Source organism: Equus caballus, chromosome 1, assembly GCF_041296265.1.
Source record: "Equus caballus isolate H_3958 breed thoroughbred chromosome 1, TB-T2T, whole genome shotgun sequence".
NCBI classification, from domain to species: Eukaryota; Metazoa; Chordata; class Mammalia; order Perissodactyla; family Equidae; genus Equus; species Equus caballus.
Window position 1 is genome coordinate 85921966 of NC_091684.1, and position 14838 is coordinate 85936803.

A 14838-nucleotide genomic window follows, 5' to 3' on the forward strand; every position below is an offset into this window, starting at 1 on the left:
CCTCCATAAGCATTAAAGCAATTGAGTGGAAGCAACTGAAAAGCAGACCCACCAGGATTAAAAGGTTATTGCAGAGTGAAATTCAAAGTGTTTTAGTTTACACACTTTCACAGTAGAATTTCTGCTTCTCCAACAGTCTTCTCTGTAAGCGCCTATGGGAGGGTTGGGCTGAGCAGCTGGGCCGTCAGGTGGGTGCTAGAGCAAGCTGTCGGGAGCTCTTCACAGGAACAGAGAGGTCAAGCACACGCCTAAACAGCATTTAAAGAGGCATCACCTATTTACTGAGGGGTGGGTCTGCGACAAAATTACCATTCAAGTTGCTGCAAAAGGGGAAACAGGTATGTTTTGAGCTGACACATCTGTATAAAATGTAAATGAATCATCATGGATCAAAAACAATATCTTTACACTCCAAATCAATATTCAAAGAATCGTAAATAGGACGAGAGCAGAAAACAACAAAATACATGTTACTTTCACTTTTCTCTTCATGCAGAATATGATACAACCACAAAGGCATTTGGAAATTAAAAAGAAGAGGAAGCTTTTCTTTCTTTTTTTTCTGAAAGATATTGCAAGCATCCAGATTAATAAAGAAAACGTGGACAAGTAAGAATGGTCTTAAATTTTCACTGAGAAAATAACTAGAGGTCTCTTTTTTTGTTAACGTTGATTTTTAATCTATCATCTCTTTTTCAATTCACTCACTTTAAGTGACTCACACACCTCCATTGTTTTTTCATTTTTACTGAAATCCAATGGCTCCGATTCCTGTAAATATTTTTAATCCTCTCCCTTCAATGGCTGTATTTTTGAAAACAGTGCATCCTAGCCCAGTCATACCTTGAGAGTGTGGCCTAGGTCAAGGCAGGCTGCTAAATGACGCAGGCTGAAGCAAGGCCACTGTGTTCTCTGCAATCAGCAGCGAGTTTAAGTTTGGGCGAAAGAGTAAAGCCCTCTCAAGGGAGAAGAGGCAAAGCAGAGAAAATAGTTCTCCTGTATGTACTTGTTCCTCGATCCAAACTGTTTAGCAAATCCATCCTATTCCCGACTCATGCTGCAAAGGTATACAAAGGACATAGAGGGGAAGAGAAGGAAGAAAAGCCAGCATGGGACAACTTCATCCTTGACCATTTGGAGCACAACAGAGCAGCTTCATAGGCTTCCTCCTAGAGGGTGACTGAGGGCATACAAACCCTGCAAGGATATGAGTCACCCAATCGTGTACACAGACACAAACCATGCATCTCCTTCTAAGCCAGAATGAGGGACGTTTAATTCATTAGTTGAAACTCATGTCATGTCTGATCAGTTATTTACAACTAAAGCTCATTAAATCGTCATCATATTAAAAGGGGCATGGAGGCAAATATATTGTCCCGCATATATACGGCATGGCTTCTGCCTGCTGAGTCGCATTCTGGAAGGCAAATGTAACATTTATTTCCAGATATTGTCAGAAACAATGACTTAATTGTCCTGCCTTTCAAAGTAACAAGACAGAGCAGGTACACGCCAAGAGTAATGCCTGATAAGATGGAAGCAGAACAAGCCCTCTCTTCCGGTCTCTCTCTCTAACACACACAAACATGAACACTCTCCATTCCCTTCTTCGCTTTATTTTTCTCCATACTCCTGATCACCATCTAGTGTTATTTTATCTATGCGCGCATAGGTATGTGTGCACATTTATAAATAAGCACATTTATGTTTCTATTGTCAAATATCCCCACTAGAATGTAAACTCCTTAAGAAAAGAGACTTTCTATCTTTGTATAAACCACTATAAACCCCGCACCCAGAACATGATAGCCATTCCACAAATTTTTATTGAATGAATACAACTACTTATGAGCTATGTGGCAAAATCTGTTCTACTACAAAAGTAATGCTTTTCAAAAAATGTTCCCCTAATACTGGTTTCTAAATCAGCGATCCTAAAAAATAATTCCAAATAATAGTCCCCTAATTTATCCATTTTAAAATTTGTTAACTTAAACGTATGGCATACTTAATGCAGATAGTGCACATTTAATCCAGAAGTGTGTGTACATATAAAGGAAATGCCTTTGTTGATATTTTATTTACATTCACATAAAAATGGACAGAAATAAGAAGAAGCAACCCAGAGACAGAATTTAGAACAGAAAATACTCCCCACATAAAATATTTCATGCTTGAATTAAAAATTGGTAGTCAAATTTCCAGCCTCGAGATGAAAGCTTATTTTTTTAAAGCAATAATTAAAACACTGTGTTGCATCTGACAAATCCCTTGCCAAGTACCAGAACCTGTTTCTCCTTAATTTATTCTATCACACTATTCCGAGAGTTTGAGTCAGAACTAAGACAGAACAATTCTACAGTTAATGCTCAATAATGCATCTCTCCCTTTCACCCAAGTGCTTACAACTTCTATATATTATATTTTTACTACTTTTATTGTTGTTTAGACCAGCTGTATACCAGTAATTTTAGAGCCATATGTCTTCCTTAAAAAATCTCAAGAAATTTAGAATAAAACAATATTGATGCTGTCTTTCACGAGCATGTCAGAAATCAATCCATAAAAGCAACAGGAGCAGGAAGTATGGGGGGAAATAGATATTTAGTTTAATTTTGGTAGACCTCACTCTCCATTCTCCAATTCAATTCTACTTAAATGAAAGGGACACGATATGCTCTTCATTCTAAGAGTTTTATTAATACTCTCATGAGAATGTACAGATAACCACATACACCTACAAATCTAAATATGAAGAGGGAGTTAAAGATAACTCCATCGGTATCTAGAGTTATAGAATCTATCGTTGAACTGCAATTTCAATCACTAAAATTACAGTTATATATATATTCAATAACTTTCAGTGAAAGGCGGTACAGGCAGATGGACAAACCCATTTAGGAACACAGCGCTTATGACCAACATGTTCCTGAATTACTTAGAAGTAAATGTCACTTCCAGCCATCTCCTCAATCATTCCCACTTCTTCTTATAAGAAACCTGATTTGACTTTAAGTATTTAACTTCAGTGACAGGATACCATTGAGGAGTGTAGCCAGATCATAATTACAGCAAAGAGCTATGAGGTACAAGAAATTTTTACCTATTTCCCTGGAACTTCTCCAGCTTTCAAATCACTGTCCAAAGGTCAAATTATTTCTACTTGCTTTTTTAAATTAAATCAAAATCTATTTTTTAGGTTATCCTTATGTGTTCCTCCCCCAATACAGATTCATATCAATTAAAGAAACGCTGCCTGTGCCTTTCCCCAGTCGCCTAAGGCACTTACATGACTTAGGAGGAGAACAGAGGGAGATAAAGAAATTTCTCCACACTGATATTAGCAAGATTTGAAATAATAAAGTGCTCTATGTATGTGAAATGTAAGGAATTATTTTTATCATTATATGCAAATAATTGCTCAATCTCACTGTGTAATCAAGACAAATATAACTCTTCTTTCTCAAGCAACGTCCTTTAGGCTCCTGCTGCCTATTTCTGATTCATTTTCTCCCTCAAGTCATGATCTGACATCCATTTTAATCTAATTTCACTCATGTAAACACGACGTACAAAGGGCACAAACGGCTGTTTTCTTACTGACATCACTACCTAGAAAGAGCTGATATGTTGATCTGAATACATATTGAAATTAATTTGACACAGAGGTTATCAACATTAAATCAAGAACAATATTGGAGGTGGGCGGACTTCAACATGCATGCAATGGGAGAGTGGGTCCAGAACAATATTAAAACATCTTTGAAATTTCCCCTAGTTTTCCCTGCAATAATAACCAGCTATCTAAAGAATTAGCAGGAAATCCTCTCCATAAGTGCCGCATTCAATAAACACCTCTTTACCTTACAGATTCTCTAACGCCCTGAAGAAATGGAAAACTATAGTCACTGACAGTGAGCTTACCTAGGAAATCTAGGATCGTCTGACACCAAATATTCTCATTTGAAAATGAAAATGTCCAACTATTAAAACAAAAACTCTGGTCATCCATTTCTGGCTTTTAAACCTTAGCAAAACTGGGGAGTCCTTCCTCACCACACACCACTCCATTCAACTCAAAAGAACAGAGGATTTTCTTTCATGGAGTTTAGCCTCTCCTCCTCCATAGTCTACTCTACCACACTTCATCCACACACCTAGGGTCCCCAAGTTTCCCCATAGCTGACTAAATGCTGCTCTTCTGCCTAAACAATAATGATTATAACAACAACAATAGCAATAGTAAAAAATTGGTTGATCTCTTGATATGCATCAAGTATGTTACACTCACTTTCTTATTGAATCTTCACAACAATCCCGTGAAGCAGCAGCTAATATTTAAGCTGCATTGTAAAGTGGAGAAAAACACCATTTAAAGAAATTGAGTCACCTACACAAGTCACACAACCAGTAAGCGGCAGAGCCGAGGCCCAGCCCCAGGTCTGCGTAGCTCTGGAGCCCATTCCCTTAACTACAAATCTCTACAGCATCTGTAGAAAAGAGTAGAAGGGCTCTAAGAATCACTTGGTCTAAGCGTTCCATTGGACAAGTCAGAGACTGAAGACCCAAAAGACTACGACATGGCCTCTATTTACTCCTAAGTCTATGTGAGTACATCACAGCACGGAACACATCTACACCCCAAACTTCCTTTGGCTTCCAGGACTAACTTCCCTGGTTCTCCACGTGCCTATCATTCTGACTCTCGAGCTAACTTCTTCACCTGTCCATATCCTAAATATCGGCGTTCTCTAGGATTCCATCCGCAGCATCCTCTCTGGTTAGTCCATCCCAAGGCTTTGCAGCCTTTTTAAAGCAATGCCCAAATTGATAAACACATCCGCCTAATCACAATGCCTCCCTCTCTATCTAGGATTCCCATTCCTTCAACTATCCCCTGGACACTTGTGATTCATATCCCACCCAAGCTTTGTCTAAGTTAGAGACTAAAAAACTCTAATTTCCTGCTTGACATCTCATAGACCCTCTGTACCCACCAGTGTCCAAAATTTAACTCAGTCCTTTGTACCAAATATAACCATCTCCTACAATCCTTAGCACCAACACTCTTTGCTCAAGTCAGAAACAAGAAATTAAACTTGATTTCACACATTCTCTCACAGTCCACATCTAGGTTATCCCTAAACTAGACAATCTGACCTAAAATGTCCCTGGTCCAGATGGTCCTCTCCATTCTGATGGCCACTCTCCAGGTTAGGTTGCTCATTTTCTCCCACATGAATGACTACAACAGCCTTCTCCTAGTTGGTTTCCCTGATTCAGACTCTCTCCACCTCCGATCTAAGCTCCTCTTGCCCAGCAGAGCTATTCTTTTAAAAGAGATCTGACCATTTCACCCCCACTCCTTCTAACTACCTCAGCGTGAAAGCCAGCCTACAGGAATGGCACTAAGGACCCTCTGAAAGCTGACCAAACTACCCTCTCTGGTCTAGTTTCCACCTTTTCTCCCCTCCTGCCCCTCATCATTCCAGAATAATTGCTTTTCCCAGAATGCACTGCCATCCTTTGCAGTCTTATGTTTATTCTTCTGTTTAAAGTTAATTCCTCAAATCAACGGCGTTTTGAATTCCCCCTCATCTTTAACACAAACTCTATCAACACCATCAACGTCTTCTTCCTAACCTACTAAAAGCAGTTTAGGAAATTTTTCCAGGCTCTGCATTTCACTCTTCCTCACAAGCCACATCTAGCCTGGTGAGAGAGGTAAGACTAGTACCAAGGTCTCAGAGCGACTTTTCCCAAGGTTAAACAGCTAGTTTAATGGTTATGAACTTTCTAAATGTTTCCTATATCTTTCTTTAAATAACAAAAATAAATATTTATTAAATAGTAGCTACCTAAGTGTATATGTTAGTATTAAGAGAAATGTCCACTAAAAGACTTAAAACATATAATAAATCATCCAGACAATGCCTTCTGTTTTTTCTTCTTCTTTTTTTTCTTTTGCTGAGAAAGATTAGCCCTGAGCTAACACCTGTGCCAATCTTCCTCCCCTTTATATGTGGGTTGCTGCCAAAGCATAGCTGATGAGTGGAGTAGGTCCAAGCCTGGGATCTGAACCTGCGAACCCGGGCCACTGAAGTGGAGCATACCAAACTCAACCACTGCACCAAGGGCTGGCCTCCTAGACAATGCCTTCTCTCACAGTAGTCTCTTATTTATGGATTCAATTTACTATATTCATACACTAATTCATGAGGCAAAGCAGAGCATTCAGATCCTAAATATTTTTATGCTTTTGTATTATTTGTGCATTTTCCTTAGTAATCCAGACTACTTCAATCTTGGCCCAATGCCAAGTGATATTAACATGAGAGAGGTATTATAATCACACAAACTATTAGGGAAAGTGGCCAATTTTATTATCTATGTCAGTAATTGAAAGGTAATAGAAAAAGGTGCTAAACTTTTGTGCAATTTCAGAACTCTGACTTTGAAACTGAATTTGAGAATAAACATTCCAGAAAGAGAATTATCAAAACTAACGAACATCTAATGAAGTTTTAAGTAGTTTAGTTTAATGTGTTCACTCCTTCCACTCAGTTTATTCAATGCTTCTTACCATGTTTTAATTACACAAATTTTTCAGCACTTCTATTGACAGGTAATAAAAACATGAGAAAAACTCCTACAGAAGCTAACGAATGGATCACGTCAGTGGACAGGTGACTATCAGGTGCCTGCTTTCTATATGCTAATGGTTTGAAAGACATATCCTTTTTTTCTTTTTTTTGTGAAAGCCAATAAATTCAGTTTATTGAAAGACATATCCTTCATTTAGAAAATTCTATCAAGGCAAGACAATGCAAGGCTCTGGGCCCTGGGCTCTAGTACCAACCTCCGCTGCTCTTCACCGTGTTCTCCGGAAGGGACAGTGAGGCATTCGTCCATGTGTCCATGCAGCAGCCTGAGGACGTCACCGCCAATCAGATACCCTGTAGGAATTGAAACCAGTCACATTTGAACTGCCACGGTCAGACCATCTGGTCCAATCTTCTATTTTCTTAGAGAAACAGAACTCTAGCAAGGCTTAAGGACCTGACCAAAATCACAGCGATGCACAGTGCCAGCTGCCTGTTACCTCTGAGCCCTGGGTTCCTGAGTCCCACAGTTAGCAGAATTCCCACTAGAAAACACAACCTCAACCCCATAAGATCCTCCATTAAACATACAAGCATGGATAGGCTCAGATTTGAACCTACATAAGTGAGATTAATCAGAACAAATGCAGATATTTCTAGGGAAACCCTGATGCATGAACACTATTGTGATCCAGCTCTAAGTCATTCACCCAAGAAGATGAGGAATCTTGACATTAGCCTAATTGAGCAAGACCCTGAGGCCAAAACATTGGAGAAAATAACCCTAGAAAGCCAGCACATAAAACACGCAAATAAACTAAAACTGACCATAGCGTAAAAATAAGGAAAGGTAAATCTTAACACAAACTTCACTTTTACATAGCAATTTAACTGAGATTCTTAAATACCATATATCCGCATCATAGAATAGTTTGACACAAAAAACTCTAATTAACCATCAGCTCGTTATCACAATCCCAAAGATGACTGTCAACTCTGCATCAAGGATGGCCCCTCTAATCGAAGTGGAGTTTTTACCTTGGGCTGCTTCGCTTCCCGAGCTGATTGGGGCCACACTCCAGAGAGTCTGCTGGAAGGCGGCGTCCACGTGTAGGCTGCCGTTGCCATAGGACAAGTGCTGCATTGGAGGCAAAAGGAGGCTTCGCTTCAGGCTCTCGGTAAGTCTTAATACAGAAGCGCTTCTGGCAATGAAAACTTAACACTGCAGATTTGCAAATGTCCATAGAGAACATCTATTTTAATCCTGTCACTGAAAAATGAAGGGACTAGCAGAAACAAAATTAGAGTTTCTGTTTGACTTGAGGTATTTTTCAGCTTCATTCTAAGAGTTACTAACAAGCTACTAATCAGAAAACACACAAAGGAATATACTAAAATAAATTTATTTGTTAAAATAGACTATTTTGTTTTAAGCCTTATTGATGGGCAAAATTGTACAGATAGTGGGCACTTACCATTAAAATTATAATTAAGCTTTCTACATATCACACTGTGACAGTTTTTGGACAATGAAGTAGGTGAGATCTACTGGGTCCTTTAGGAACTTTTATCTGCAATTTGATATAATAGCCATTAGATGGCGGTATTTCCTAATAGCTATCTAAGACCAGGCCAATAAACTGTATTAAAATATTTCATATCTTTGAGAGCCATAATATAGAGCTCTCAAATGATAAGAAAAACAAAATGATGAGTACAGCCCAAATTCCTTGGTTATTTTACTAGTCACTACTTGGCTGCCTCCAGAATTTCAAACACAACCTAGAACGACCACCTGTTTTCTTGGAGTCATCGCAGTAAACATCACCAATGTTCCTGTAATGTTTCTGCAACACTTTTTCCAAAGCTGATGACAGTCCAAGCCTTTAAAGACTTTCATTGTACTAGAACTCTCCCAGAAATCCAACCTCCTAGTTAAACAAAGAACAATCACAGCACGAAGCAGTCACCCTGGTGTACTCCCTGGACAGGCCTTTAGACACCTTAAAAGTCTCTTTTACCTAAATATATGATTCTCAAGGCACCAGCAAAAGATAAGTATTTCACTATCTGTCTCTTAAAAACAAAACCAAACAAATTTTTGACCTTGACATATATGTAGTTATCTTATCAATAATTTTTCCAGTCAATAAGACTAAAAGTTTACCAGTTGCTGCATCAGATTTAGCAATAACTTGCTTGTACCCCTCTCCTCATCTCAACCAGCTGTCTGCCTTTTCATAACCACTGCTTCACCTCAGGCTGGCGGTCTCACAAACTCTCATCTGAGATTCCTTTATCGATTAATTTCTTCCCCAATATGTTAAAAGTATTTATTTACAAATAAATCATATGCTATCTGCTTCCACAAATGAAAAAATACATTTACTTCATAGCAATCCTCACACAACGTAATTGTTCAGTGTATTTTTCTTTCTCCCTCTTGTAAGCTATCTGACACAGGTTCACAACCGTGTCCCTCGCATCTAGCGGTGTTTTCAATAAATACATGCAGAAGCCAAGCGAACCTTGAAAATCGAAGTGGTATAAACCTAAAGAGAATTTGCATTATTTCATAAATATTCCTACTTCAATGACCTGAGCCAAAATAACAGCACACACACACAGAAAACTCCATAAAACCATACAGATTTTACCAAACCATGAGAAAACGATTCGAAATGCCAATGCTTATATTTTTACTTTTGAATTCAAGTGAAAGTTCATGCTATATTATAATAAATCGATTATCATCATTTGTTAACTCATTATGGTTCATTAAATATACTATGTATAAAGCAACTGTGTTAAATATTAACAGAGTATTAATTCCCTACCTCTTATAATCCATTAGAGAAGGTAAAATATATACACAAAATGCTACAAATCACTATTTAACAAATGTAGGTGAATTTCAATCAAACTGCAATAGGGATTGAAAAAGAGAACATATTAGCCAGCCTAACTGGAACCAAGTTCATTGTACTGGGCCCTAAGGACAGGGGGCATCTCCACAGGAGACATGGGATTTCACGTGGGATGAGGGCTTTGAGGAGCCAGTAGGGTCATCTGGCCTGGGCCTCACATTTATATACTTAGAGATGCTCTCGGCAAATAAGTTTGTATACACTTTGGATTGGGTATGCATATTAATAAAGTTAACAGGCTAAATGTAAATATTTAAAACATACAGACATTTGTGTAAACCAGTCTGGAGATTTTCATTTTTAGTACACCAGAAACCTTGTGGGAAGTGAGTGGGACCCATGGCCTTGAAGAGCCTCTGATAAGGGGAATGGTATGGAAAAGAGAAGAATGTACCCAAAGCGGCAGAGATACAGGAGCATAAAGACAGCAGAGAGGTCTGTCTTTGGGGCTTAGAGCACATACTTAGAAATAGAGTGAGAGGCCTACAGATGAGGCGAGCACCAGGTCAAGGACCTTAATACTCCAGACAACAGGGAACAAATGCAGCGAAAACATAATGGGGGGAGGAGGCTTCAAATGCAATTTTCAAATCATATCTAAGCCTAAAGATAAATAACAAATTTGAGAAAACCAAAACACATGAGAATCAGTGTGTTGGAGAAAGTCCCAAAAATGTCCTTAAGATCTTATCATACCATATAAAGTTATCTAAAAAATGTCCTCTCTTCTAAAGAAAATATTTTCTAGGCATAACTATTTTGGATGCCTCTATTTAATTTTGCTGCTTAAACAGCAAAGGGAAATCTGAGTAGGAACAACATCAAGTCAGGCCTGAGGTGTTAAATACTCAGAATGCAGTAACAGTTGCAATTACTCAAACTAAGAGGAATTATCTTTAAAGGAAAAACAGATGTTGTCAGAGGTTGAAAGCAAAATTGGCCTTAGGCACAAATCTGTAACACTAGAATTTTCACAAGCATGCGGTGGCACCAACCCACCAGCAGTGCAGCGGCTTTGGGCATCTAGCTGCTCCCTCGCATCACCGTCAGCCTTACATTAGGGACTCTCAACTTCTTTTACACGCACAAATCATCCGAGGATCTTGTCAAAAAAAGCAGATTTGAATTCAGGAGGTGGGGTGGAGGCAACCAAGGCCGCTGGCCCAAGAACCATGTTTTGAGTAACACGACATTATAGGATAGACGCACAACATCTCAGAAATAGAGAGGATATCATGCAATCCCTCCACTTTGAAACTTTTAGCTTCCCTTGTAATCTTGTGTGTGTATTTCCTTCATTTTAAAACATTATGATGACAAGAAGTCAATAAGCTTTATCAGACTGCCAAAAGGGTCCATGGCATAAAAATTTTGAAGAATGTCTGAATTCAACCCTTACCTGATGTATTTATTCACTCATTTGTTTCTCTCGTATTAAGTGTCAGGCACTTGGGCCCTAGTGATGCAACACTCTGGATAAATTATTATCCAGATAATTTGTGACAGGGAACACAAGTAAACAAGACCTATCACCCCTCAGGCTTCTTTCTTGTTCTTCAGGGAAAAAAAGAAGGGCACAGAATAGATGCTCGTTCCACATGTAATATTCTACGATTCCATCAGCTGAGCCACAGGGAGAAACAAAGGCTCAAGATAAATCAAAAATACATTGGTTGATACAGTAAATAGCTTGAAAATATTTATGATTGCTGGCTTTTTAGTCATCAATATTTTATGCAAATCGAGGTAGTTTGAGCAACTTAAGCAATTAAAACACCTTGCACTTCTTATCAGAAATTCACAGATGGGTAGGAGAGAGGTAGAGTCAATATTTATGAACCCTAGAACAGCTTTCTTTTAAACATTTTTCATCACTCTCTAGATTGTGGGGTTCTGCTTTTCCTAAACTACTTTCAGCAGGTTGTTTGGCAACGTTTTCACGAATCTTAAAAAACCAGCCATTTCTGTAGGTGAGCTAATTAAGAAAAAATGGTCAAAAATCAATGTTTCTGGTCCATGGATTGAAAACTTCTGTGCACGATGGGGTGATTTTATATCTTTTTAACACAAGTAAAAATTGTTTTGTATTCTTTATTTTGTTTAGTTTGAAATCGATTGATAGTAATACCTCTTTGACTATGTTTTCTCTATTTTAAGTTATATATTTCTCTTATATTTAAGCTGCTTTGCTAAAGCCTTCTTTAAAAGAAAAAAATAAGTAGTTCCAATAGGGGCAAAGGAATTTTTTCCTCTTCGATATTCCTGAAAAAAGGATTAAGACGTCATTTCATATTAGAACATGAAACAGCAAGATGAGAAAAGACATTATGAAGGAGTGGTTTACAACCATTTCGAGAACTAAGATCCTTTATTCCTATGAAATCAGGTGCAGAGGTTCAACAGACAAAACAGAGGAGGGCGGGGCAATCCTAGGTGGAGCTTGGGCTCCATCCAGGTATCTGGCACAGCGCCCTCTTCTGTCCATGAGGCACCTCTGCAGAGGACGGGGAAAATGTGTCCCTTAAATCAGCTTCAATCGATCTACCCCTCAATAGTTGTAAAGCTCATTAGAGCAGCAAATGCACAATTAGATAGTTTAACCTTAGCTTAACCATCACTGTTAGTGAAGGAAAAACAGGTCCAAGGTCAAAGACACTAATGACTGAAAAGATACAAAATCAATGACTGGAAATGTTTATTTTTAGTAGCTAGTTTTAACTAATGTGTTTCCAGCTAAATTTCTTAACTTATTTATTTTTAACCTCATCAACATCTTCTCAGAATATGAACCTTGTTTTCACATGATGGACCTTTATTTAAATCGGTTATAATATTCACTTTACTCCTCCCTTCCCAACTTTCTCTTCTTCTGGTTAACTATCTGCAGTTTCCTGAATCATTTTTAATAGGCACAAATCTCCTACCAAAATAATGATAGCAACTTACTAAGCAATTTTATATGTGCTATTCATACAGCTAAGAGTATTGTTTGGATTAAAGCATTTAATCCTCTTAACATCCCTGTGAGCCAGGCTCTTTATTATCCCATACTGCAGACGAAGAAACTACGGGTTTTAAGAGGTTATGTGACTGGCCCTGGCTCATACTTACCAGGCTCTATACTCATAAACAAATATATATACAGCCCATTTTTATTGATTCAGGGTTCAGTATGCAGATTATTCCAGGTCCCACTGTCTATTCCAAAGTGCTTTTACTACCTGACTTCCTGCCATTTCACTTTCTCTAGAGAAGATACTTCTCACTAAGCACCACATAGATCCTTGAATCCATCAACATAATACTCTTTATACTCACTACTCATCAAGTACAGTACAAATGTGAGATAATTAACCATCCTTGCACCCATAGGAACTTTCCTTATCATCTCTAACCTAAACTACCACACTTACTTACTTCTTTACTGTCTTATAATACTCTCATACAGTTCTATTTGTGTTTGGTTTGTTTTTTTCCCCTAATGCTTTGAGGGCAGAAGCAATGTGCAATGTGCCCTTGGTCTTGTTGTTTCTACTATAGCTGGGTCCAAAGACATGAACACTGAATGCACTGAGTTCATTGCTATATGAAAGTTAAATTTTACCAATCTGGTTGGCCACTGTTTGTAGCTCTATATAAAATGTTACCGGATAAGGAACATAAATAAATTAGCTAAAATGCAGCTTGAAAATTACTTGTGAATTTCATTAATTATGAGGTTTATTTATTTCCAAAGGCATTAGAAGGTGATCCTCATGCATTATGATTATTGCTATTATTCGTATGGTGCTTTTTAATTCAGAGCACATTCAAATTCATTATCTCATTGCTTCATCACCTTGGTGCTGAGTATAATTATCACCATTTTGCAAGTGAGGAAGCCAGAATTCAGGGAATTAAATGACAGAATTGATGCCAGAAGCACTGGCCTCTGTAAGATTCCGATTTTCTACTCCTTCAGTGCATAATGATGCCATCCTGTCAAATAAACTCTGCAATGCAGTGGAAAGTACAAGTTGTACAACAAAAACATGCATAGTTATGCCAAAATCAAAAACATGCATAGTTATGCCAAAATCAAAATAAGATATGTGTAGAATTTATATATTGAAAAGCATGCCTGAATTATTTTTACTGCTGCTGTTGGTTTCCAAGTAAAACTACAATTCAAAATGTTTATCTCCTGATCAAAAAACAGTTCTTTAACATATACAGCATATGCACACAGCAAGGGCTTAATAAATGCTTACAAGCTGACACTTGTCCTAGAAATGTACATGGTGCCTACTTTGGTTAAGAGACCAAAAAGGAGAGAAATGCTCCAGGCCTCCCTACAGCTATGCAACGTGAGATGCTCCATTTAATTTAATAGCTCCTGTCAGTTACATGAGGCACGGATTCACCATCTCTCTGTCTCCATCACTGCCTCTTTCCACAAAGCAAGTAAAACAAAACTGTTCTTCCTAGAAATGTTTCACAATTGGAACACGTTGCCAAGCAAAAACTGACTTGCAACATTCCCAAATCCATCCTATTTCCATGTTCATAGAGCAAATGGGTACCAACTACTTACTTAATCCTAAATCAATTACACACAAATAATATTTTATTTATGGCAGCGCAAACATACTTTCTATAAACCAGTGTGTGCTTAACTGCAACAGTGCCCTATTTCTGATTTTTGTTTCCATCATGATGTCTGGGATTTTTTTATGTGGATATTCATGTAAAGTTTATAATACCCCATTTTATATTTGTTTAATTACTTTTTCAACCTGAAAATAAAACTAATATTTTGCACTGGCATCCTTCACTTCCATTGATTCCAATCTTCTGTGACCTTGTGTATATGATTATTCTTTAGCACAAATACAATCTACTAAATAAGTTAAAAATATATTGGCCTCATCACAAAAATAAGAAATACCTTCAATGATTAAATCCAAACTTTCTTCATTCTTTCATTTCCAACCCCTACCCTTCAAAACAATGCAATGTCAACGAGAGACTTAAACCGGTTTTTATTTTGTCTATTTCTCCTTTCTTAACATGGCAAGTGTTTCTCATATAATAATTTGCTTTCATAAATATCAAAATGGGTCATCACAACCTCATTAATACAGCCTCCTCACTGGGTACAAATTAAGTCCGTGGAATTTTGAATGCCTGATTACACTGCATTTACACGCTGTTAATAATCCAAGAACAGGCACTGTCAATATCATGAACGTACACATCAAGGGCACTAGGTGCCTGTCTAAATGAACCTGGTAAGCCACGCTTCCACACATGTCACATGATTCCCC

General features: G+C 37.9%; 1 protein-coding gene across 1 annotated transcript in view; it reads right to left on the minus strand.

The window, feature by feature from the left end:
- The window catches only part of RYR2 (ryanodine receptor 2), a 682530-nt gene that overhangs the window by 380460 nt on the left and 287232 nt on the right, over nt 1–14838 (minus strand). Inside the window, exons 9-10 of the mRNA XM_070228795.1 lie at nt 7644–7743; nt 6863–6959 (exon numbers count right to left, since the gene is read on the minus strand). Coding sequence (XP_070084896.1) covers nt 6863–6959; nt 7644–7743 — 197 coding nt within the window. The remainder of the gene's footprint in view (nt 1–6862; nt 6960–7643; nt 7744–14838) is intronic.